We start from the raw sequence: 25686 nt of genomic DNA on the forward strand, positions 1-25686 counted from the left end.
TTTACATGGTTGCCCAGAATATAGTGACAAGTACTTACCGTCTCTCTCCATCTATAATGTCAAGGTTACATTTATTCAAGTGTTCAGAATGACTTTATTTTCACAACTTTACGCTTTTTACCCAGAATTGAGGTAAATTTTAAATAGAATATAGTCACTATAGCTCACATCATCACTTTAATTCAGGAATTCATTTTTCAGTTCTGGTCATCTTATCAGAGTTAGTTAATTTTAAGTTATCTTGGAAATCTAATGAGCACAACTGCCATGATCTAATAAATTGCAGATTCTTTACCTACAAAGATTTTGATTATAATCTAAATTAGTTCATTTAAACACACAGAATGAGTCAATATTAGTTACTCCATTTAAATCAACGCTAACACCCATTTTGCTAAATGCCGACACAGGATAAAAATAAGTAAAATACGTGTGTGGCTCAGTTGGTTGAGCAGCTGCCTTCGGCTCAGGTCATGATCCCAGCGTCCTGGGATCGAGTCCCACATCAGGCTCCTTGCTCGGCGGGGAGCCTGCTTCTCCCTCTGCCTCTGCCTGCCATTCTGTCTGCCTGTGCTTGCTCTCTCCCCCTCTCTCTCTGATAAATAAATAAAATCTTTAAAAAAAAAAGAAAATTAAAAAAAAAAAAGTAAAATACATAGGTAATAGTGATAACAAGCTCTAAAGGATGAAAAGCCTAAAAAACAAAGAAACACTGTAAAAATCTTATATGAGTGGTACTTCTAAGTTCAATCAAATATAGACCCTAGGACTAGATATTTTTAGCATTCATTGATTCATTTGTTTATTCATTTGTTTTAGAAGGTAAAAATAGTGCATAAATCCTGTATAGCATAACACCCCAGCAACACCCACAGATGAATGTTTCTGTGGTAAACATGAGTGAAGTCGGTAAGTAGCTTTTTGTCAGATTGGGTCAGATTTTGCTGCCAAATGAATTCATTAAGAAATTCCTTCCAGTATTTAAATTTTAGAATTATGGAAGAGAGATTGTGGAGCCATTTATGAAGAATGTATAGTACATATTAGTCTTTTTCTCCCCGTAGCATCTTTGTTTTCACAATTTAAAGTCTCCTTAGCAGCCTTGACGATTTTGCTCTCTTGAGTGCCTATTTTGAAAAGTAAAGGAGCTAAACTAATAGATCTTGTCAGCGACAGTCTTCATGAACTGTTGTTTCGGTTACATTATTGATAAAAATGGTTCCTACCAATTTTTTAAGGTCTGGAACAAAAAGAATGCAAATGAGAAAGGAAGAAGTCAGACTTCGAAGCTTCCTCCACGGTTTGCCAAAAAGCAGGCTACGGGAACTCAGCAGGCCCTGGCCCCGGCTCCAGCCTCAGCCCCGGCCCTGGCCTCGGCCCCGGCCCCGGCCCCGGCCGCGGCCCCAGTCCTCACCTCGGCGTCAGCTCCTCTCCCGACCTCGGCCTCAACCCCACTTCCGCCCTCCACCTCTGCTGCAGCCACAGTCTCTTCTTCAGCTCCAGCCCCAAGCCCCGTCCTTACCTCAGCTTCGTCCCCAGCCTCTGTCCCCATCCTCGCGTCAGCCCTAGCCCCAGCGTCCGCTTCAGCTCCTGCCCCCGCCGCCTCAGCCCCAGGAGCCCCCGCGCCAGCCGCCCCAGCCCCTGTTGCAACCCCGACCCCAGCCCCAGCCCCTTCCCTAGTCGCTGCCCCAGCTTCGGCCCCAGCCCTGGTCCCAGTCCCTGCCCCGGCCCCCAGTGCACCAGCCCAGACTCAGGGACAGACTCATAAGCCAGTCCAGAGCCCACTACAGACTACAACCCAGTCTTCAAAACAGCCACCACCTTCGATTAGACTACCCTCAGCTCAGACGCCCAACAGCACGGATTATGTAGCCACAGGAAAGTCCATCCAGACCTCGCAGTCACATGGCACACTGACAGCTGAATTGTGGGATAACAAGGTGGCCCCACCGGCTGTGCTGAATGACATCTCCAAGAAACGTGAGTTCACCAGAGAAGGGAAGGATGGGGTATGGCATGAGAATGTTGGGGTTTGTTTCCAGTTTTATTTGTGTACTCAGTATGTTTTTTTCCTAGCCACTTCCTTTTTTAAGGAAGAAGTGGTAATAGTAATTTTTTTCTTCTTTACTTAAAACCTTTGTTTCTAGAACAGATGTCATATACTTTTAATGGCATATTTTATGGGCACAGTTTTGCGTTGATTAAAAACATACACTGTTTGCTGGGGGAGCTTATATTTATCTCTAAGTGTATTGTGAAAATCTTTTTTTGTTGTTGTCCAGCTGCCATTAAAGGAAAAGGTAAAGTACATTAGGGATTATTAGCCTCTAAATTCTAATGGTTGCGTTTCCCATGATTTCTTCTTTCCAGTGGGTCCCATTAGTCCACCACAGCCACCGTCAGTGAGCGCGTGGAATAAGCCCCTAACGTCGTTTGGATCAGCTGCCCCGTCAGAGGTAGGAGTGCACTTCACAATGGCCTTGGCAGTGTTAGCGTAGCAGTTTCCTTCCGTAGTTTCTCACACTTGAGTGTACGTCACAGTCACCTTGGGCAGCTTGTTAGAGTAGATTGCTGAGACTCCTGCCCGGCGCTTCTGTCTCATTAGGTCTGACTGAGGCCCGAGTACATTTCTAACAAGTTCCCAAGTGATATTATTGCTGCTGGAGCTCTACCTTTAGAGGCTGCTTTTCACCTTTAGACATAATAGGGTTAACATTTTTTTAATTCAAGTCTCAATAAAAGTGCTTGTGAAAAAAAAATGCTTGTGATACAGAGAATATAAGTGTAGTTACTACTTTTTTGACTTTTCTACCATGTTTTTAGCCTGAATAATTAGGCAGTATAATTACTTAGAAGCAGAGTTTACAGGAAGTTCAACGTAATTTCTCAAATGTGCAGTGTTGGTAAGTTAGCGGTTTTTCACTTACTCATTGAACAAAAATTTTTGAGCACATGTGATATACCAGGCAGTTTTCTAACTCACGGGCTTACAAAACAGGGAGAAAGTGCGATAAAAATGGACAAAAAGCTCTGCAATCGGGGCTTCCATTGTAGATGGGGCAGGAGGGGTGAGCCCCTAATAAATACCATCTATTGTTAAATGGGTCAGTGCTGAGGAGGAAAGCAAAGTAGGGAAGGTACCTAAGAAGTTTCTCAAGGGATCCGAAGACCATTTAAAAGAGGTTGGCCAAGATGTGCCCCTTAGGTGACGTTTGATAAGAGAGCATGCTACTGAAATTTCTTAGGAAAAGTGAATTCTTGGTTCAGAGACTAACAAATACAGAAGCCCCAAGAGAGAGGCATGGCTGGTGTGTTCGGGGAAGATCAGGGAGTTCGTGTGGCTGTAGTGAAGTTGGGGTTGGAAAGAGAACAGATGAAGCCGGAGGGATGACGGAGCGTAGACCGCACTGGGCCTTGGGGAGATGTAGGAACACAGTAGATAGTGTTGAGCACAAGAAGAGCAGGACCTGACTTTTTCTCAGATGATTTATTCTGAGTTAAGACTAGTCCGTGGATGGCAAAGAGTAGAAGGTAGGATGGTGTCATAATAATCAAATGATGGTAACTTAGACCAAGGAGATGGCATTAAAGGTGATAAGGAGACTTGAAGGTAGAGCTGACAAATACTGAGCGATTAAACATAGTATGTGTGGGGCGCCTGGGTGGCTCAGTGGGTTAAAGCCGCTGCCTTCAGCTCAGGTCATGATCTCAGGGTCCTGGGATCAAGCCCCACATCGGGTTCTCTGCTCAGCAGGGAGCCTGCTTCCCCCTCTCTCTTTCGGCCTGCCTCTCTGCCTACTTGTGATCTCTGTCCAATAAATAAAATCTTAAAAAAAAAAAATAAACATAGAATGTGAAAAAGAACACAATTTATCTCCCCAGTTTTTGACTTGAGGAGCAAGAAGATTAGAGTTGCCATCAGTCGTGATTGGAAGCTGTAATACGGATCTGTAACGAGGGAAAATAGAAGGGAGTTTGTTAGGTTTAGAGTGTTCGTTACACATCCAAGTGGAGCTGCTGGGTAGGTTGTTAGATGGAAGAGTCTGTAGTTCATAGGAGATAATCTAGTTTGGAGACATGAATTTCACAGCTATTGATTAGATGGTGCTTAAAATGAGTGAGTTGAATGAGACCACCAAGGAAGAGTGGTTAGAAAAGAGAAGAGAATCCGAGGCTAAGTCCTAAGCCTTTCCCATTTGGCAATGTGGGGCTTGGAAAAGGGTTTTCAAATCTCAATGAAAGGTGAGTTGAAAGGAGGGATAAATTAAGTGTGTCAGATTCTGCTGGGTGGTCAGGTAAGTTAGGCCTGAGAATTGGAGCAGATAATGTGGTCCCTGGTGTCAATGGGGCAGTAGGCACAAAAGCCTGGTTAGAGTGAATTTAAGAGAAAGTGGGAGGAAAGCTGCATATAGAGAACTTAGAGAAAGTAGTTTGGCTGTGAAGGGGGAGCAGAGACACGTGACAATAGGTAAAAAGTACAGTTTTTTAAAAATTTAAAGATGTCATTAAAGAAGTCTTCCTGCTGCCCCTGCCCCACTTCGGCTTTTTGACTTAGGTCTGGAGAAGACCTCAGCAGCTGTTTTAAAAGTTCTACAGGGAACTCAAGTAAAATACGGAATCACTGCATTCAGTGTGTAGGATCCTCCGTTTAATCATTTTTCTTCTGCTGGTTGGTATGGACACTAGGATTAACTGTAGCATTTCTTACATAGCTCTGTCATGCTAATAGTGAAGGACGAAGTGGAAAGCTTCTTTGTTTTGGATGGGTGCACTGGATTTAATGAATTTATTAAAATGTCTAGTCCCAGTTTTTCAGTTGACATTCAGTATAGGAATAATGATTTCTCAGCACTCTTAGCTGCCAGATTTCTGTTGTGAAGGTTCTCCTGTAGGTTTGCAGTACTGACAGAACGCCCACATCTGCCTTCAGCCGGTTGGAGGAGGAAATTCCTTTGGTGGGATCTCATCTTTCTCACACACATTTTCTTCATCCTCTATGTTCTTTATGTTTTCTGGGTAAAATGTGATAGTTTTTTGGTGGACGTTCATTGCGCATGATTTTGGAATATTGCCTCATGGTGAGCATCAGAGCTAGCAAAGTCACGTTTCAGTTCTAATTCATTTCAGAGAACGGAGAGAATTCCTTGGTGGGACTTAAGTTGCTCTGGTGAAATGCGTTCCTTAGTGACTATTTGGTTCAGGGCAGTGCGTGTTAGATACACGGGATAGTCTCACAAAGATTGATAATATATGATCTGAGCTCTATTACCTTCCTTGTGTTATGTGTATTTTGTACACTTTTTTTGTTTCAAGGGATACGGTATTTTTCCTAAAACTAACATACTCTACCAGTTCTATTAATTGTCCATCTATTTTTTAATTTCTTTGAACTATTTGTAACTTCTTGTTTCTCTGCATAGTCAGTGGGTTTCAGTGATTACTGTTTGACTTTTCTGATACTAACTGTACATTTATACTGAACTAACTACAGAATTTCAGCATTGACTAAAGCAAATAGAGATTTTTATTCTAAGTTACATAAGTAACGTTAGCCTGTATTTGAAAGAGAATGTTCAGATACTAAAATAAGTCTGAATGACACGGCCTCTCCATAATGTGGACATTGTTACACTAATAAATTTAATAGTAACCTTACACAGTAATTGATGCGGTGAGTTCAGGGATGCTGAAACTAATACAAAGCAATGATACGATTATGAGACCAAAGCCTGAAGTTAAACTTTGTCCCAACTTTTGTCTGTTTATTTCTGAAAATATTAAGTAATTGTTACAAACACCTCTGGCTTACAAAATTGTATTTTCCAGCTTTCTGCTTGTTCATTTTCTACTACTGCTTTTAATACCTGCCATGTTCCAGTCTCACTAAACTTTTTCTTTTCTTTTTTTTTTTTTTTTTTAAATTCTTAACCTCTACACGAGGTGTTTGCTCTGCTGGAATCACTTGCTTCTGATTTTGTCTTGTGGATTGAGCATCAGTGTGGTCTCCTTGGGACTTTTTTCTGTCAATCTCAAGTGACTTAACCATACTTTGATTTTTGCATATCTCTCATCTGATTTTCTACTTGTTCATTTTCTCCATTCACTTTATTGCAACTTCTGCAAGTTAGATTCTTAGAGTCTATCTGGATCAGTGCCTAGCACAAAGAAGATGCCACATAAATTAACATAATTGGATTCTTAAGGTGTGTGCACTTCATTACCAATCACAGAGTATTTTGATGGACATTGTTTCCATTTTATTTCCATGTATACTTTTTTAAAAGTAGGTGACACTGGGAGCGCCTGGGTGGCTTAATGGGTTAAGCCTCTGTCTTTGCCCCAGGTCATGATCTCAGGGTCTTGGGATGGAGCCCGCATCATCATTGGGCTCTCTGCTGCCTCTCTGCTGCCTCTCTGCCTCCTTGTGACCTCTCTGTCAATAAATAAATAAAATCTTTTTTAAAAATTCTAAAAAATTTTTTAAAAAGTAGGTGACACTGGTGTTGCTATCTTCTCTCCCTCATTCGTTCATCTGTTGATTTGTTGCTGGTGCTGTCTTTGTTTGTTGCTTTTACTTTCGTGTTCAAGGAGCAAATAGCTTGAGGCTGTGATCTGCTCACAGTGAAACTCCTGACGCATTAAGCCAGGACTTCAGAAATTTAAGTCTTGGGGGCCTTGGTGGCTCAGTCAGTTGAGCGTCTGGCTCTTGATTCGGACTCAGGCCCTGGTGTCACGGGCTCCCTGCGCAGTGTGGGGTCTGTGTCTGGGTCCTGGTGTCACTGGCCCCTGCACAGTGTAGGGTCTGTGTCTGGGTCCTGGTGTCACGGGCCCCTGCGCGGTGTGGGGTCTGTGTCTGGGTCCTGGTGTCACGGGCCCCTGCGCGGTGTGGGGTCTGTGTCTGGGTCCTGGTGTCACGGGCCCCTGCGCGGTGTGGGGTCTGTGTCTGGGTCCTGGTGTCACGGGCCCCTGCGCGGTGTGGGGTCTGTGTCTGGGTCCTGGTGTCACGGGCCCCTGCGCGGTGTGGGGTCTGTGTCTGGGTCCTGGTGTCACGGGCCCCTGCGCGGTGTGGGGTCTGCCGCTGTCCTCCTCTCTCTCCCTCGGCTGCTTCCCCGACTCCTGTTTTCGCGCACGTGTGGTCTGTGTCTCTCTCAAATAAATAAATCTTTAAAAATAAATAAATCAAAACTTAAATGTTCTCCTCGTTTTCATTTTACTCCTTTTTTGATACAGATCAGTAGTGGCTAAAGGAAAGTTTCTCAAAACATGATCAGTGTCCATTAATACAGAGATTCTTCCATTGTACTATTGAAATACGGGCTACTACAGCATTCAGTCGTATTTGAATTCTGTTTGCTTAGATACACAAGTTTTAAAATACTCTCTTTCTAGGGAACAAAAAATGGTCAAGAAAGTGGAGTTGAAATTGGAATTGACACAATTCAGTTTGGTGCTCCAGCTTCGAATGGGAATGAAAATGAAATTGTGCCTGTACTCTCTGAAAAAACTACTGACAAGATACCAGAACCTAAGGAACAGCGGCAGAAACAGCCACGGGCGGGCCCCATCAAAGCCCAGAAGGTAGATTATAATTCCTACTCCATCCAGGTAGAACTGTATGAAAGCCACTAACACTTCAGTGGGACAACTAGTGATGGTTTTGAAATTGAATTTAGTTTTCAGTGAATGTCTGTGATAATAATACCTTTTTGTCATAACCATTGAATTTTTAGCTTCCAGATTTGAGTCCGGTAGAAAATAAAGAACATAAACCAGGTCCTATTGGAAAAGAACGTTCATTAAAAAATAGAAAAGTAAAAGATGCCCAACAGGTGGAGCCAGAGGGACAAGAGAAACCGAGCCCCGCTGCGGTCAGAAGCACAGACCCGGTAACGACAAAGGAAAGCAAAGCAGTTGCGGAAATGTCGACTGAAATAGGAGCGATGATTTCAGTGTCGTCCACAGAGTACGGCGCTGATGTGAAGGTAGGCGGCACGCGGTGGCCACGGGTTCAGGTGGTGCAAACCATGTTAACAGTGAGTGGGGGACATAGGAACAGCGCTCATTCTTTCTGTTCTCCTTTTTCTTTTATTTTGGCTTGAGGCATAGAATTCTGTAAACTGTCTGGGTGATGATTTTGCAGAGAATGTTTTACTTCATTGTATGCATCTGTGGTCTAAAGAAATTTCTTAAATATTTCTTTAGGTAGGTGAAAATCCATACTTTTTTTTTTTTTTTTTCTTTTTAAGATTATTTATTTATTTATTTATTTGACAGAGAGATCACAAGTGGGGGTGGGGGAGGAGGCTCCCCGCTGAACAGAGAGCCCGATGCAACCTTGATCACAGGACCCTGAGATCACGACTGAGCTTAAGGCTGGGGCTTAACCCCCTGAGCCACCCAGGCGCCTGTGAAGATCTGTACTCTTCCAGTTTGAAGTGAAAAATATGTACATAGGATTAAAATGATTTTTCTTGGGTTTACAGGCTTTGGAAAGATTGTTTAGATTTTTATTTTGTTAGTGGAGATACTGTGGTGTCTTAGCTTGTCCACTAGTGAGATTTTCAAGTCAGGAACTAAGTCAGAGTAAATTTTCAGGAACTGCAGTATAGGCAGTTTTCTTCCAGGGTTGGAATAGATCATTGTTTCGTTGGTTGAGCACCAGAGGAAATAACTGACTTGAATTTAGGGACCACATTGAATGAAAAGTGTGTATCTTTAAAAATAATCATTAAGGCAAGATGCAAAAGATACACTGAGTGACTTATGTGGACTAACATCTGTTGGAATAGCGAAATTTATATCTGCCATTTTATGTTCACTCTGGTACATATTGAAAAGAAAGGTAAGTGGGAACTTTAATGTTATTTGACTACTTTTCTCTTTTAATTGCTATATAAACAATACATGTAAATAAAAAACTCTTGCAATCCACCTCTACCATATTTAAAGAAGAGATTCATGATGATAAATTTATCCTAAAGTCTAATTGCAACAACAGCCATCTTGACATTCATCTATCTGTGTTGTATTTTGAAGAGAATAAAAAATCAATAGTTGAAAGTAAGCTATAAATTACGAGAGCCACACAGAGTTCTTTTAGTAACCCATTGAATTAAATAGTTGGTACTTTTGGCAGCCTTCTAGTACAGTGCAATGTGTATATATCTATATATCTTAAAGATTTTTATTTATTTGACAGAAATCACAAGTAGGCAGAGAGGCAGGCAGAGGTGGGGGGAAGCAGGCTTCAGGCTGAGCAGAGAGCCCGATGCGGGGCTCAGTCCCAGGACCCTAGCTGAAGGCAGAGGCTTTAATCCACTGAGCCACCCAGGAGTCCCTGTATTTAAATTTAAAAAAAAAATTTTAATTCAAGTATAGTGGACATACAATACAGCAATGCATTAAAAAAAAAATGTACAGGACCTGGCAGCTGAAAGGTCACCACTTCCATGATGAGTCCACGTTTCTTTCGTCACAGTATTGGTCTTTTAAGATTTGAGTAAGTTGAGTCTTAAGATCTGCTCTCTCTCCTCTCCTGCTTTGCTCCAGACCAACTTTACAACTGTTAGGCTGCCATTAGAAAGTGAGTCATTAATTTAGTTTACAACGTATTTTTTTCTATTGCTACTCCACAGGAGTCTGTAACAGACTATACTACACCTTCTTCTTCTCTGCCCAACACTGTGGCTACTAATAATGCAAAGATGGAGGATACTTTGGTTAATAATGTAAGTAATCAGCCTCACATGTGAAAAGTGTGGTTAGGAACCTGGCTCTTACTATCTAATACATCGTGTGTGACCAGTATTTAATTCTTCTCTGGGAAAGGGCTATAGTTAACTTGCATTTTGGAGTACTAATAATTAGCAAAATAGTCAAAACTTAGACTCAGTTTCATAAGTACTAATCCTGTTAACCTGGTTTTAGTAAGAATTTTTGTTCTTTCCATCCACATTCTGCAAGTTCAGTAATTTATTTTGTTGATAATTTTGTTTTTAGATGAAACCTTTTCACAGTGCAGTGAAAGCTCCCTCAATACAGAAAGCGATCAGGATGTTGCCAAGAATTCAGGGGTTTCTTTTTGACCTAAAAAAAAAAAACTTTTTTTTTTTTTTGCTGTACCTTAGCAACAATCCTGTTGTGAAGTCTGAACTATAATGTGTATGTAGCTTCAGAAACTCTTAAATGCTGTGTTAAAAAGCGGTAGTAAGCCATGTAAAATTTTAGGCAGTAGTTCTCCAGAACAGCTGGGTTACAATTCAGGGTTATGTTAAGGCAGTACAGTCCATCCCTTTGCCTAGATCATTGACTGGCAAAAAATTGAAAATCCAGACACGTTCGCTACCCTCTGTGTAGAGGAGCATTTTAGCAGGTACACGTATGGATGGCCCTTGGTTTGGAAGGCAGGTGTGGTAGAAATTTGGTCAGCTGCTCTCCCTTTTATATAAAGCTCTCTGTAATGAGCAAAGGCTCATTCTTTTCAAAAATCTCCTTCATGGATATATTTAAAGGTTTCTCACAAAGGGCTTTAACTGTCATTTTGAGAATAAAAATCTTATGCCTTACAGTGTTTTTCCTATGCTGTCTGTTCTTCTTTCTAGCATCAAGTATAGAATTGTAGAGAGGTGAGGTAATTTAGGAATCATTTAATCCAACTTTAGTCGGGCTGTAGGAGGTGAGGACTGAGGAAAAAAGCAGCTGTGTCAACGCATTTTTTTTTTTTTTTCATGGCAGGAGAGCTTTGTAGGAGCCGATTAATATAATCTGTCCAGCTCACAGATGTAGCGAAGCTTTACTTGTCATGCCAGACCCTTTCCCACCAACACTTTTGGGGGAAGTCTTAAATTTATTTAACTTCCTGTAAGTAGGGAGGGTATGTGCTGTGGTGAGCGCTGTGAACTGTGTAAGATCAATGAATCACAGACCTGCACCTCTGAAACAAATAATACATAACATGTTAATTTTTTTTTTTTAAAGGGGTAAAAAAGTAATGGGAAATTTGGGAAGGACAAAAAGACTCCCTGTCAGTTAACAGGGAGTCAGTGGCACTATGTTGATTATTAAATACTGAATCAGTAATATCTCGGAGTTTAATTTTACTTAAATTGTGCATTTTCTCATTTAGAAAATATAGAGTATATGATGCTTTCTGCCAAATCACCCTCTAAAAATGTGATTTATGAAATACAAGTAAGCAAAGAAAGATTATTCTCAGAACCCTTCATTGTCATTGGAAATATCCATTTGAGTGTTTCTGTGTGATCTAATTAAAATGTAGTGAGACTTGTGCATGCAGGACCACTGAAGGGGAGAGACCCAGTCTTGTGTCTAAGCAAATAGTCTACATTTTATTTTTAATTATGTATCCAGTGCACGTTTGAAAACAGGAACATCCACCTTGGGTCAGGGAGCATTACAGATGGTCTTCAGTCTGCAGTGATGTCACAGTGCTGCGAATTTCTGCCGAGTGCGGTGGTGATTCTGAATTTGATTAATGTAGTTGTTAAAAACAGATGTTCTGCATGGGAAAATTTTAGGACCTTTTGAAATGTTCCCTTCTCACTCCTCAGTGTGGTTAAGGAAGGGTTCCTTTTATGCACAGAACTTTTGTCTTTTGAAAAAATCGTTCTTAATAAAGACTTACTCCCCTTATCAAAACTTAAAGTACTTTTTAGCTGGTTGTTTATTGCTTAGTGTTACCTATACACAATCATTTTGAATACTAAGTGTCGTAAAGATCTAAATGAAGGTGGTGTTTTTGATTATTCCTAGCACAGCTATTTTAAAGATTTGTATTTAAAGTAATCTCCATCCAATAGCCCATAGTATTACCAGTCTCTGTTAGATACTCCATAGTACCACAACGTGATTATCTTAAAACCTCCGAGCATCTCAGTCACTTTATCTGAATAACTAAGTGAACCATTAAAATCAGTCATACAGTAGTACATAATAAAATTTCAAGATCCAGAGACTTAAAGGAAAAAAGAGATTTGGTTACTGTTTCTAATATCTTCATGTTTCTAAAAATATTTGCCATAATCATGTTATAACTATAGTGAAAGTGGTTTGCTTAGTGTAACAAGCACTGTGGTGATATATTCTGTACTTTGCTCCTGATTTTAATTTTGTTCTTGATTATAGTTATAAGAATGTAGACTGTATTGCAGGAAAGAGGTTAATTTCTGAATAATTACAGTATCATGTTAAATGCTTCTGAAGGAATCTGTGGATCCCTTAGAGCTTTGCTACGCATGTTTGGCCACTGACCAGAGCATCACTGCATTTGAAGTGCACAATTGCAGGCCTTAACCCCAGACCGACTGGCCAGAATCTGCACTTTAATAACATGCCAGGTCACTGTTGTACACATTAAAATTACTTAAAATACATGAGGCACTGCTTTCAAGTATATACCTAGTATTTGGGACAGGTTCTTTTTCTGTAATTACATGCATAAAAAAGCAGATAGTATTTCTCTAAGATGTTGAGAATTATCAATTGATGCAGACACAGTGTACCTCTAATCAGATATTCCTTTTGGCTCATGAAAAATAAATACCCTTAGAGGAGGACTTTAGCAGTATCTGTAATGGGGCTTTTGTAGCAGACCTAGTTAGATTATGATATGTGTTGCCTACCTTTACAGGTGCCCTTGCCCAACACCCTCCCCCTCCCTAAGAGGGAGACTATACAACAGAGCACCGGCCTAACCTCAGCTCCTCCCACTACTTTCAGCCTCACCTTCAAGGTATGTACAACATCCTTCTCCTAAAGGTCCTTGATGATGCATGCTAGGGGACATAAGTTAGAAATACTCTTGGTATTTTTGTGGTAAGCAACAATACTAAGCTGAGGAAATAGAGTTACGTCAAATTATATCTTAAAATTTTACTAACTTCTAATACCATTTTAAAGGAAGGCCTATTATGCCTGTGAATTTTGTCTTAAAAATACAGGAAAGCCTTTTTATATTCTGTGTTTGTACTGACTTCCTCTTAGAGACCTTCATTTTTGGATATATTAGTTGTGTATAAAACCAGCTGGCTTGTTGTGTTGCATGTTTGTTGTTGGTATTTATCCTAAGTTCCCGTAATGGTAAGACTGCTCATTTCCTGTCCCTATAAACTCGGTGAATTGAATGAATGCATTGTAATAATTAGAATATTTTACGAAGAGGTAATTAATACAAATTGATTTGATTTGATTTTTGTTGGATACTTTTTGAATAAGAGGGCAAAAGAGATTATAGACAACAGGTTTTTTTATATCAAGAAATGCAGGCTTATTTTTTATCTCCTGTTGTGTTTATAATACTGAGCTATGTTACTAATGCTTTTTTACAGTTCCTTGAGAGAATTTTAAATCAGTTGTTCACCTCCAGGATCAGTCAGTGGTTAAAAAAGGGACATGAAATTCAAATGAAGATGCTTTAATGTGCATCCATTTATCCCGTTGGTGGTGTTTGTTCAGTTTTATAATCTGGCAAGTATTTAACGCCTGTAGCAGGATTTCCTAATGCTGGTGCAGTGGTTGACAGTGAATCACTGATGACCTTGACAAGAGGGGGAAACGTGTTGGCCAGTGTTCTTTCTAGAAGTTCGAGAGGAAATTTTTATGAGACAACCACTTCTGCTTTGTGTCAGCCCCCATCGTTGTCCAGTCTGGCTCTTCACTGCTGGTTCCTGCTTAGCCTTTATGCTTTTCCCGCTGCAATGCGTATTTCAGTCTGTTTCCTGCCGTGTCTTCCGTGTGGTTTTCACCACATGCCAGTCAAGGCTGGTCCAGTTTCACATGAGCAAATACAGGATCATGAACTCTTCTTTAGACCAGATGTTAATTCTTCAGAGAAACCATTCGGCCTTGCCTTTCACTTAATGTTTTTAAGAAGAAATACGCATTTAGAGTTAAAGTGAATTTAAATCAGATTTCATTGCTTAAAACTTTCTCTGGTTTCTTTACTTCTTCTGACATCTCTCTATTTAGATAATATATAAAGTATAGAGAAGTTTTATTATATGGATTTTACTGACAGTATATTTGTCAAGGGGAAAACTAATATAATTAAATAAATGTACTTGTTTTCTTGAATTTCTAAAAATAGAATCTAAATTTCCTTGTTGCTGAAGAAATGAAATGAAGCCATACGTGTGTGGCCTGTATATTATACAGGTTTGATTAGCTGTAATTTATGCATTCCCAGCATGACAAAACTAGTATAAAAGGCAATGTGTGCTCTATAGAACTGCTCTAAACCATTAAATCTCAGTACAGATTGCATTTTGTCTAACTTTAGCCTAAATTTTTTTAATTGGTTGATTTTTTTTTTTAACTTACCAAGACTTGTTTTAAAATAAAACACATTTGAAACTAGCAAGGTGATTGTGAGAAGACTCACGAAAACCTAAAAGTGTCCCATGTTTTGGTATTATAGTGATGATATTAGTCATCTAAGGAAAACTTGAATTATATGTAACATGTATTTTAACAAGAAAGCAGTGAAGATAGGTAACAATTTCTCATTCTTACAATTAAAATTTAATAAGGTTAAAAATTTTAAAGTTGGTACTTCAAGGAACAACAGCTTCCTAAATACGGCATTAATAACTGTTACTTGATTTTTCGGTAGCTGAATTTTATAGATTACCTTGTGGTTTGTTTGTTTTTTCCACAGCCCAGTATTTTGGCTAGTAGTAAAAACTTCACAATCTGTGTTTCAATTTCCCTGCTATTGGAGGACCTACATGTGTGCCCTCCAGCTTAGGATCCACTAGCCACATGTCGTTAGTAAACACTTTAATGTGGCTAATCCAAGTTGTAGTATATGCTGTAAGTGTAAAATAAAATAGACAATGGGTCTGAAATGTTAATATTTAGAAGTTAAAATGTCAATTTTTGTGTTGATTTTAGGTTTTAATTGTAGATTCATGGGTTGAATAAAATGCGTTATCAAAATTAGTATTACCTCTTTATTTTTTTGAATGCAGCTATTAGAAAAATTATACATGATTTGCATTTATATGTCTGTTGAATAACACTGGTCTAGATAGATTAAAATAAGATATGTTTCTACATTTTTTTTCCTTAAAGATTTTATTTATTTATTTGACAAAGACACAGCGAGAAAGAGAACACAAGCAGGGGGAGTGGGAGAGGGAGACGCTGGCTTCCTGCTGAGCAGGGAGCCCAAGGTGGGGTTCAGTCCGGGGACCCCGGGATCACGACCTGAGCTGAAGGCAGATGCTTAACAGCTGAGCCCCGCAGGCAGGGTGAGAAGCAGAGGGAGAGGGAGAATTTCCAACACAGAGCCCAACTCGGGGTTCAGCCCCACAATCCTGAGATCATGACTTGAGCTAAAACCTAGAGCTGGATGCTTAACCGACTGAGCTACCCAGGCACCCCAGTCTGTCCACATTTTAAGAAAAAGCTAAAATCTGTAGTGCACAGTTGCAGTCTGACATGCTTGATGAGATCTGGGTGTAAAACAAGGAATACTTTTACTGCATCCAAACCTTAAAACCTGTCTGGTTAGTTACTTTGCCTTTTACGACACTGAACATAAAACAGCTAAACAAAAGGTACCTGTCCTCTGCCATTGACAGTTGCAGCCTTACAGAGAAAGGATCGAAGGAATGGGAATTCACGGAGGGCCTTCAGCGCCTTTCTGACCGGAGGCAGAGCCTTAAGTCAGTCCTACAGGGTGTGGCATTTCCATCGTTATGCCCCAGTGCTCTGGGGACTCATATTTTCGTGCGACAGGAGCTGTGACTTTTTCTGTTTTGCTGAGTTCTTTGCCAGAGCTGTCAACAAGCTCTCCTTAAAGACATAATTACAGCCCACTGCCTCCCAGTTAGAGGAAGGGAACAAAGATAAAGGGACAAGTGAAAGGTTTGAAAGCCTTAGGTCTTGATCTTTTATTTTTGCCATTTTTTGGAAGATTATACTTGGAATTTAAAAATATACACACGTATGTATGAGTATATATGTATATTCTGTGTTAGCTTCATGGGTTGTTTTTTGCTTTTAAAAAAAAATGTGCATTCTGTTGTAGATGGAGTCTGCACGCAAGGCATGGGAGAATTCTCCAAATGTGAGGGAGAAGGGCTCTCCAGTAACTTCCACAGCACCTCCAATCGCCAGTGGAGTCAGCAGCAGCGCCGGTGGACCAAGCGCTGCTAATTACAGCTCATTCTCCAGCGCGTCCGTGCCTCAGATCCCTGTCGCTTCCGTCACTCCCACAACATCACTGTCAGGTAGAAGGTGTTCGTACCTTTCCTTTAAATGTCTTATAATTTTTTCCTGTTTACTACCCCCCCCAGGTGTATTACTTACGGAACATACAAGACTGCACAGGATCTGATTTTCAGCTATCTTGTAAACTCTTCTTGCCTCTACAACCCCCACCTTAGCCCTCTTCCGGTTTCAGTTAGCTCAGCAAAGAGTTACTGATGACTTGCTAGAACACTTTGCTTTCTGGACCTTCTGCCCGGCCCCATGCCCTTCGTGTCTCGTCTCCTGCCCATTATAGGTATTTTAAGTAATTGGTGAAAAGATGTTTATCTTGTTCCCCTAAATTTTTCTATAAAATTCATCTTTTGATTTTTATTTTTTAACTTATGTAGCTAGTTAGTCCAACTCAGAAATAATACAAAATCATGCAGGTTGTAAATTTTTATCATCTGTATTTAATTTGAAGGAGCTGTTGACCTAAATCTCTTGAAATGACATACATCTTTTGGTGAAGAGTTAGGGGTAGAGAATTTCCAGTTTGTTATTTGAATAGGTGATACATACTGCATTCTTTGGCCAGGGAGAAGGGTGTTTTGTTTGTATTTAAGGAGAGTCCGTCAGTGCCCCAAGTTAGTGCTTATCTTACTTAAATTTTTTTTTTTTTTTTTTTTTTTGTGTTACATAAATTAACCCATTTATTATAGGCTAGCAATGTTTCAAACGGCGGCGCTTCTACTGGTCTTTCAACTCCTTCAGTCTTCTGATGGCAGACTTTACTGTGACAGCAGAAGTGGTGTTGTAGGTCCAGGCACCACCAGTGATGGTTTTCATGCAGGAGCCACAATGCCAGATCCCCACAGCTCGTCTTTTCATCTTGGTTTTGCCACAGAAGGAGCAAGTGTACACGTGCTGGCTTATCTCAGTCTTCTTCACCATCTTCCTGAGGGAGGCACCATAACGGGTCCCGTATTTGCCCACGATTCCAACCTTCTTGGTGCGTTTAGCCACGTCGCCTCAAACTAGGTCTGAGCCCTGAGAGGAAGAGACTCCGTGCGCCTCTTACTTAAATTTTTCACTAGCACATTATCCTTTCATTAAACTATATTTCTTTTGGGGGCTTCATAGTTTTGAATAATTTCTAAAATGCTTGACTCTAGGAAAGTACACCCTTTGACCATATGTATAACCATGTTGCTTCTGTCAAAAACAAATTTCTTTGTAGAAATTCTTTCCCAGTATTACCTAATGTTTCCAAAGCAGCAGAAGCTGCCTTCATTTTTTTTTTTTTAATTAACATATAATGTATTATTAGCCCCAGGGGTACAGGTCTGTGAATCGTCAGGTTTACACACTTCACAGCACTCACCATAGCACATACCCTCCCCAATGTCCATAATCCCACCCTCCTCTCTGTACCCCCCCCGCCCCCCCCCCTCCGGCAACCCTCAGTTTGTTTTGTGGGATTAAGAGTCTCTTGTGGTTTGTCTCCCTCCCGATCCCATCTTGTTTCATCAGAAGCTGCTTTCCAAAAGATATAAGATACATCTAGCACAGAATTTACTTTCTTTGACTGGTTCTCATTTAGTGATTGCACTGCTGTTTTTCACTGTTCTGGCATTCTCTGTCAAAAGAATTGGCCTTTGGGATGTACTATGGTTATTTTGATGTTATGTGAAATCAGAAGTATGTATTAAGACAAACAGATTCAAATCCAGGAGCGTGCATCCCCTACCGTCCATTTGTAAGACATCTTCATTGTGCTGGCTGGGACCCCGGTCGTTTGGGTGGGTAGGGGTTGGGGCTTTAAAGCAATCAGGAATATAGTGTAGTGGAGAGATTAGGAAATAAAGGGACTGGGAGGGTTCCCTTCTGGTCACAGTTGACCCTTAAACAATGCAGAGGTTAGGGGCACTGACACTTGGCGACCAACACGTGCAGTCAGAAACCTATCACTTCCCCTAAATTAACTACTAAGAGCCTACTCTTGACCAGAAGCCTTACTAATAACATCAATAGCTGATTAACACGTATTTTTTATATGTTACATGTATTATATGCTGTATTCTTTCAGTAAAGTTAGAGAAAGAATGTTAACTAAAATCATAAGAGAAGGTACATTTACAGTACTGTACTGTATTTAATCGAAAAAAAGTTTGTGTGTAAGTGGACCCACACACAGCTTAATGAACCTGTGTTCAAGGTCAAGTATACTTTTTTCCAGGTGTGGTTCCCCCACACTCTCGTCAGTTAGGATAAATTTTTATATTTCTTGCCAGTCATCCTACTGGTAGGACTCAAGTGGAAGAACACAGGTGCCTTGATCCTGGTCCTCTCCTAGATCAGACATCATTGGAAGTCTGGAAAGATGATGATGATCTTATCCTCATCACCCACTGATCAGCAGAACTATCTGACCCTTCAGGATCTTACGTTTTATAATTCGACTTATTTATTAATAGTTTATTTTCTTTTTAAGGTATTATTATATACCTGTTTTTTGCTGGTATATGTACAGGGAGAGTGAGGACTAAGTATAGCCTTAAGTTCATAGGGCTATGGAGCATTTATGATCTCTAAAGGCCTGTTTTACCTTAATGAGTGTTAAGGTGCGGCACTTTGTTCTTCCGTGTCGCTCCGTCTATGCCTGACTTTAGAAGATGTTTAAGTATTCATTCATAACTGAATGAAGCTCTTAAGATCGCCTGTAAGGTATCTTGCTGGAAAGAAGAAAAAGAAGTCTGACCTTTCGTTTACATGACTTTTTAGGAGCAGTTGTGATCTCTCCAGTGCATTTATACTTTCAGTTCATTTTTTCTCAATCTCTACACCTAATGTGGGGCTCGAACTTTTGACCCTGAGATCAAGAATTGGTGCTGTTCCAACTGAGCCAGATAGGCACCCCTACATTCTTGATTATTCCTAAGGTGCAGCATTTTGTCCTTCCGTGTTACTACATCTGTGCTAGCCATTCGTGAGTGAAACTCTTGACCATCCTTTCCTTTGGGATGATTAAAGAACCATTAGCTGGAGGCTACACTGACAACCCTATAGGCTCTTGGCCACCTTATTTTCTGAGTTTTATCTTTTAATTTCCTTCTCTTTGCATTTCTTTTACTGTACCGTATTTCTCCAGATTTCATAGTCTTGTTTACATTTGATGATCGCTACTTAAGTGCATGGTAAGTATCTGCAGGGCGTAAACGTGAATTTTCCAGTGTCCAGCTGGCGCTTGAGTTGTTTTTATAGTGAACAACAGTGGCTCTTTAAAATATGCTACCTTTTTCCCTCCCACATATAGGAGCTGGTACATATACTACCTCTTCTTTGAGTACAAAATCTACAACCACATCAGATCCTCCTAATATTTGTAAAGTGAAACCCCAGCAGTTACAGACAAGCAGCCTGCCTTCTGCAAGTCATTTTTCACAGTTAAGCTGTATGCCTTCCCTTATTGCCCAGCAACAACAGAGCCCGCAGGTCTATGTGTCTCAGTCTGCGGCAGGTAAGATTTTTAGGATTGGGTTTAAGGAATTCAGAAAAATTAAGAATTTTTTACATGCTCACATTTTTCTCTCAAGTTTAAATAATTTTTATCTGCTTTGCAGATTTGTTCATCATAGAATTTAATGTTCTCTCTCTGATAAGTGTTCCAGGGAGCTCTTGGCAGTTGTTTCTTACATGTATATTACATACAAGACAAATTAGTGTCTAGTAATTTGCAAAATAACTTAAACATTTCATGTTATTCCAGTTGAGTTACAAAACTTTATTACCTGAAATTTGACAAATCAATAATAAAATTGATAGGGAAGAATAAGCCTAAGATTAGCAAAGAAAAAATTTTGTGTTGGGGTACTGGGGCAGCTTACCCTAGTAAATACCACAACATTAATCTTAGTTATAATAGTAAATAAATATTTGAAAAATATTCAAACTCACTACTGATTTAAATTCAAAATAAACAGTGAGGCTATTTCTTGCCTTTCTGTATGGGAAATACTAGAAAGATTGATAATACCCAGTTTTATGAGGGTCACAGGTATTATTAATAGTTTCTTAAAGTGCATGGCTGATGAGTATACAAATTGACATATTCTTTTAGAAAAGTACGAGAATATTTTATATGTATATACTGAACTGTAGTAACAACTTTCATGGGAATCTTACCATATAGATAAACTTAGTATTCATCAGAGACATAAGTATGAGTGTGTTCATTCACTGCAGTATTGTTTATAATGGTGACAAATTAAAAACCAGTATGGGAAGTTCTCCAAAACATACATAAAAAGAGCAGATCAAAATAGTTTATATAATACATAGAAATCTGTCAAGCATCTAAACCAGATTCTTTCAGTTATTAAATTCCAGTTCCTTTGAAATATTTTGTTAAATTCTAGTAGGTAGATACAAAATTAGAATAGATTTGCTGATAACCAGTGGGTTCATTTTCACTTTGAGTAGATCATGTCCGATTTCACTAGTTAATACCCATTGGAAGTGTATGAGGGTGTTTTTTTAAACCCTCAAAGTATAGTGGACCCTTGTGCAATGCAAGGGTTAGGGGTGTCAGTGCCCTACATAGTCAGAAATCCACGTACAGCTTTTCACTCCCCCAGATTTGATTACAAGTATCCTACCTTTGACCAGAAGCCTTACTGGTAACGTCAAGAGTTCAGCAACACATCCTTTGTATATTGGCGTGTATTGTACCCTGCATTCTTACAGTTAAGTAAGCTAGAGAAAAGAAAATGTTGCTAAGAAAATCATAAGGAGAAAATATGATTACAGTACTTCACTGAATTATACGAAAAAAATACACAGCTCAAACCCCTGTTGTATTAGAGTTTTATTGTTTTAATTTGCATATACCTACCTGCTGGAAGTTTTTGGTCTTTTCATATTTCTAGTTTTCCTTGGCTGTGTTAGTTTTCAGTGGTCTCACTTAATTTAAAATCTGCTACGAAACTTGGATGTTAGTGACTTTTTGGAAAATCCTGAAGCTTAGACACCTACAACTGCTTGTTTCCCCTGATGGCCTGTACAGCTCAGATCCCCGCTTTCTACATGGACACGAGTCACTTGTTCGGCGCCCAGCACGCGCGACTGGCCCCGCCGTCCTTGGCTCAGCAGCAGGGCTTCCAGCCGGGCCTCTCTCAGGTAAGTAGCACAGACTCGCGTCACGTGTTTGCTTCTCGGCACGCTGATGGTGTGATCCGTATCTCAGAGGCTCTTCAAGTTGAAATGTTCTGTTGAACATGGGGCAGTCTGTGGTCACCTTGGTATGTATTAGCAAAATTTTCATACTTTCCCAAATTTGCCAGAACTTAGTGGCTAACAGTCTAGAATAATGTACTGAAAGGAAAATTTAGATGCTTACATTGGTTTTGTTTTAAAAGGGAGCTGATAGATAGATGTTTTCTGTTCTTTTCGTATCTCAAATTTTTATTTTCCCAAATACTGTGATTTGGGTAGAGGGTGCTCATGTGGTTTTGTTGCATCGCAGCCAACTTCGGTTCAGCAGATCCCGATCCCCATTTACGCGCCGCTGCAGGGACAGCATCAGGCCCCGCTGAACTTGGGAGCCGGCCCTGCTGTGTCCCAGGCTCAGGAGTTGTTCACGTCCTCACTTCAGCCGTACAGGTGCGTGCTTCGTGATTGCTGAGCCCGCTCTAACTCCCGCTGCTCCTCCTTTCCCCCAGAATCTCAGTTGACCCTTTTACCGAAGTCCTCGAAATGATGAAGCATGTTGATTTTATGTCTTAAAACCTAGCTTTCAGTAATTTCAGTCAAGACTTTTTTGAACAAAGTAAGATCTCAGATATTCTTGAACACGAGGATAACAACAATCCCAGAACAATTAGGAATCAGGAAATAACTGCTGAGGGTCCTGGAAGGCTGCCTGCCCCCTTCCAGAGCAGCTGTGCGTCCGCGCCTGCCCTGGAGCCTGCGTGGGGCTTGGCAGAGAACCGCAGAGGGGGCAGGAGGCGGGGTGGAGGGTGCCAGGCTGGGAACAGAGGCAGTGGGGATAGTGATGACAAGTAGAGAAGCAACTGTTCTTTTGAACGATTCACTGTAAGTTAGCTTTGTGATTAAGGAGATCTCCTTTTAGTTGGTATTAGCTACTTGCAGCATGGCTGGAAAGTTTGGGGCTACTTTCCAGCTGTGCAGAAAAAAAAGCTCAGTGATGAATTAGTGTCTTGCATTGCCAGGGGAGATGGAGTAGCATGCACTGACGTTTTGCATCTCTAGTCCCCTTTTAACGATTGCCTTGGAAGATGTATTTCGGAAGACCAGACCTGTTCCATAGAAAAATAACGTCAGCTGTATGTGTGATTGTGAGTAATGACAAGTGTATTGGAAGGCCCAGGTTTAACCTTGGAGAGCGGTTGTTTGTGCCCCTGCCGCGTCTTTCTGCTGTTCTTGCTGTCAGCCTCGTCAGGAGAGCGCCTACTAACGCTGGATCCCGGAATCGGCTTCTGCCGAGACAGTCACTTGGGGGCTTTGTCTTTTTTTTTTTTTTTTTTTTTTTTTTTTAAGATTATTTTAGAGAGCCCACGGCGGGAGCGGGGAGGAGAAAGAGTCCTAAGCAGACTTCACACTGAGTACAGAGCCTGATGTGGGGCTCTGTTGTGGAACCCCGAGATCACAACCTGAGCTGAATCCCAGAGTTGGACATTTAATCAGCTGCGCCACTCAAGCACCCCAGGACTGCGTGGTTTATAAGCGTATGCTTTCATTTTCCCGATTTACATGTGACACGTAAGCAGAGAGACTGCCCATGACCTGAGGCTAGCACTTCTGCTAAATGGCCTTTGTTTCTGCCACAAATGTCAGTTTTAACAAAACATAATGATACTACTTCTTGATAATACAGTCTTGAATCCAGTGCCTTGATACAGTTACTCCGTATCTTAGCATTTGTAAAAGTATAGCTTGAAGGCCCCCATTCCAGAGGTAAGAGGGTAGTCTGAAATCAGATTCCAGCGTTGTAGTTTTTTTAAAAACCATTCAAATGTGCCACAGTGTTATAAACTATAGTCACCATGCTGTACATTACATTCCCATGACTTTTTTTGTAGCTAGCAGTTTGTACCCTGCGACCGTAACACGGTGTTGCATATTTGAAAGTTGCTGAGGGGCACCTAGGGGCTCAGTTAAAGCATCCGACTCTTGATCTCAGCTCTGGTAATGATCTCAGGGTTGTGAGATCAAGCCTTGCCTGGATCCCCCTTGGGATTCTCTCTCTCTTTAAAGAAAGAAATTCGCTAAGAAAGTAGATCTTGAGAAAAGTTCTCATCACAAGAAAAAAGTATTGTTGTGAATATGTATGGTGGCAGAGGTTAACTAAACTTACTGTGGTGATCATTTCATAATACATACAAATACTGAATAATGTTGTAAACCTGAAATTAATCCATTACATTTCCATTATACCTCACTAAAAACAAACAGAAACTTTGTGGGTAATCCTGATGTTGGACGACTATGCTTCATTCTGTAGAGGCCTTGAGATTTCCTACAAGCAGTATATGGGCCTCTGGTGGCTCAGTTGGTTGAGTCTGATCCTTGTTTTCCACTCAGGTCATGACCTCAGGGTTGTAGCTTGAGCCCCACGTTAGACTCCGCACCCAGCAAAGTCTGCTTGAGACTGTTCCTCTCTCCCTTGACCCCTCTCCCACTCACTCGAGCTCGCTCGCTCTCTCAAGATCTTTTTTTTTTAACACACACATTGACACACATGTAAAGAGAATAATGAAATACAAATAAGAAAAATCAGCTATTAGTGCTATAAATTTGAATAAAATGTTGATACCAAAGAGAAAGGCAGATCTGGTTCTGAGCCTGCTAGTGAAGACATGAAAAGGGAATCATTCCCGTTGTTCAAGAGGAGAAACTCTTGTCAGTTACTCAGGAAGAGCAAGCCTCTCTCTAGAACTTTGTTGTGTATGGGGCTCTAAATCATGAAACACGTACTTTAGACACAGTCTGAATTGTGCTTGTTAGAGTGCTTGGTCATTTGGGATACTCATTCCCAGGATTTCCAGATGCCAAAATAGAATTGACTACTAATACAAGTCTTTTCTTGTTAATACCTGTGTAGATCTCAGCCAGCCTTCATGCAGAGCAGTCTGTCCCAGCCGTCTGTGGTTCTTTCCGGTACTGCCATCCACAACTTTCCAGCTGTCCAACACCAGGAACTTGCAAAGGCACAATCAGGTCTTGCCTTTCAACAAACTTCGAATACGCAGCCTATTCCTATATTGTATGAACATCAGCTGGGCCAGGCATCGGGACTAGGAGGTTCCCAGCTAATTGATACGCATCTTCTCCAGGTAAGACGGGAGCACAGGGGGCTAGAATCATGCACTGTCCTCGTCTTCCTGCAGAGCAGTTTATTTAAGGAAACAATTTTTAAAGAAAAAGTGTTAAAAGACATGAAAAACCAAAGGTCCTTTTACCTAATACTACAATTCTTAGAGATTGTACATCCTTGATGTCTGAATTGGAAGTATTTCATTCTTACTGCTGTTTTCTTACACAATTTTTTCTAGGCTAGAGCAAATCTTACCCAGGCTTCAAATCTTTATTCTGGACAAGTACAACAGCCTGGTCAGACAAATTTTTATAACACTGCCCAGTCACCAAGTGCTCTCCAGCAGGTAAACTATGGCATGGTAAATTTCCTCAATTTTCTTCATTATTATTATTATTATTATTACTTTTATTGCATTTGTTTTTGCTTGGCAGTTTTAATAGAACCAAGATGGGGAGATGGCTCAGTGGCTTTCAGACTTTTCTCTGAAGTGTCCTAGGAATCCTGCGGAGTCCACTGGTGGTGGACCGTGCTTAGTCCCACAGCACCTCTCTCCTCAGCCCCACTTCAGTCACTTCTGCTTTTTCGCGCTTTATTTTAAATTGGTTTCCATGTAATCATTTATTTCAACAAAGGATTCCATGAATATAAAAGTTGGAAAACCATTGTCGGGGATATACAGTTCCATGTAAGCGCGTACCCGTGTATGCTTACCCATCTGTGCTAGAGAGGGAGGGGCCTCTGCGGACCGTGGCGCTGCTCAGTCCAGTACTTGGAACAGTGTGGGAGCCTGTGACCGGGTGTACATGACAGACGTGCACAAACTGCCAGCAGTGTCCTGCATCTGCTCTTCACGAGTTCATGGAGGACTGAAGGAGAGAGACAAACAATTAGTCATTTCTGTATTCTGGTGGCTATTTTAGGGGTGAAACTTCATAAATGTATCTGTTACCTTGACATTCAAATTAGATACTGCTTATACGAAAACTGAAAGGTTACTTTTCTTCTGGTCAGAGCTTATTTTAGTCAGACCTGAAAACAGTAAAGATGTCTGTTTGGGAGAATGCAGCAACACTACTTTCTTAAATTGTATGCCACGACTTCATTGTATGATGTGTTTATTAGACCTATCCCGTGGA

At 40.6% G+C, this 25686-nt stretch overlaps 2 protein-coding genes across 19 annotated transcripts in view; one reads left to right on the top strand and one right to left on the bottom strand.

Moving 5' to 3' along the window:
- Positions 1 to 25686, top strand: part of PRRC2C (proline rich coiled-coil 2C) — a 95885-nt gene that overhangs the window by 63440 nt on the left and 6759 nt on the right. For 12 of the 18 annotated variants that reach the window (XM_032319016.1, XM_032319008.1, XM_032319006.1 and 9 more), the window contains exons 19-30: positions 1239 to 1980; positions 2371 to 2456; positions 7390 to 7578; positions 7731 to 7982; positions 9636 to 9728; positions 12650 to 12751; positions 16052 to 16253; positions 19529 to 19732; positions 21278 to 21390; positions 21737 to 21873; positions 24335 to 24566; positions 24786 to 24908. In XM_032319016.1, the coding sequence (XP_032174907.1) occupies positions 1239 to 1980; positions 2371 to 2456; positions 7390 to 7578; positions 7731 to 7982; positions 9636 to 9728; positions 12650 to 12751; positions 16052 to 16253; positions 19529 to 19732; positions 21278 to 21390; positions 21737 to 21873; positions 24335 to 24566; positions 24786 to 24908 (2475 nt within the window). Of the gene's footprint in view, positions 1 to 1238; positions 1981 to 2370; positions 2457 to 7389; positions 7579 to 7730; positions 7983 to 9635; positions 9729 to 12649; positions 12752 to 16051; positions 16254 to 19528; positions 19733 to 21054; positions 21156 to 21277; positions 21391 to 21736; positions 21874 to 24334; positions 24603 to 24643; positions 24665 to 24785; positions 24909 to 25686 lie in introns of those variants that run through there. The other 6 variants (XM_032319007.1, XM_032319014.1, XM_032319009.1 and 3 more) reach the window with 3 other exon arrangements.
- Positions 16908 to 17244, bottom strand: LOC116576601 (60S ribosomal protein L37a-like; the record flags this gene model as incomplete). Its single annotated transcript, XM_032319025.1, has 1 exon — positions 16908 to 17244. A coding segment is annotated over one exon (282 nt), but the record flags the coding sequence as incomplete, so codon positions are not given.

Source organism: Mustela erminea, chromosome 17 (genome assembly GCF_009829155.1).
Source record: "Mustela erminea isolate mMusErm1 chromosome 17, mMusErm1.Pri, whole genome shotgun sequence".
Classification (NCBI taxonomy): Eukaryota; Metazoa; Chordata; class Mammalia; order Carnivora; family Mustelidae; genus Mustela; species Mustela erminea.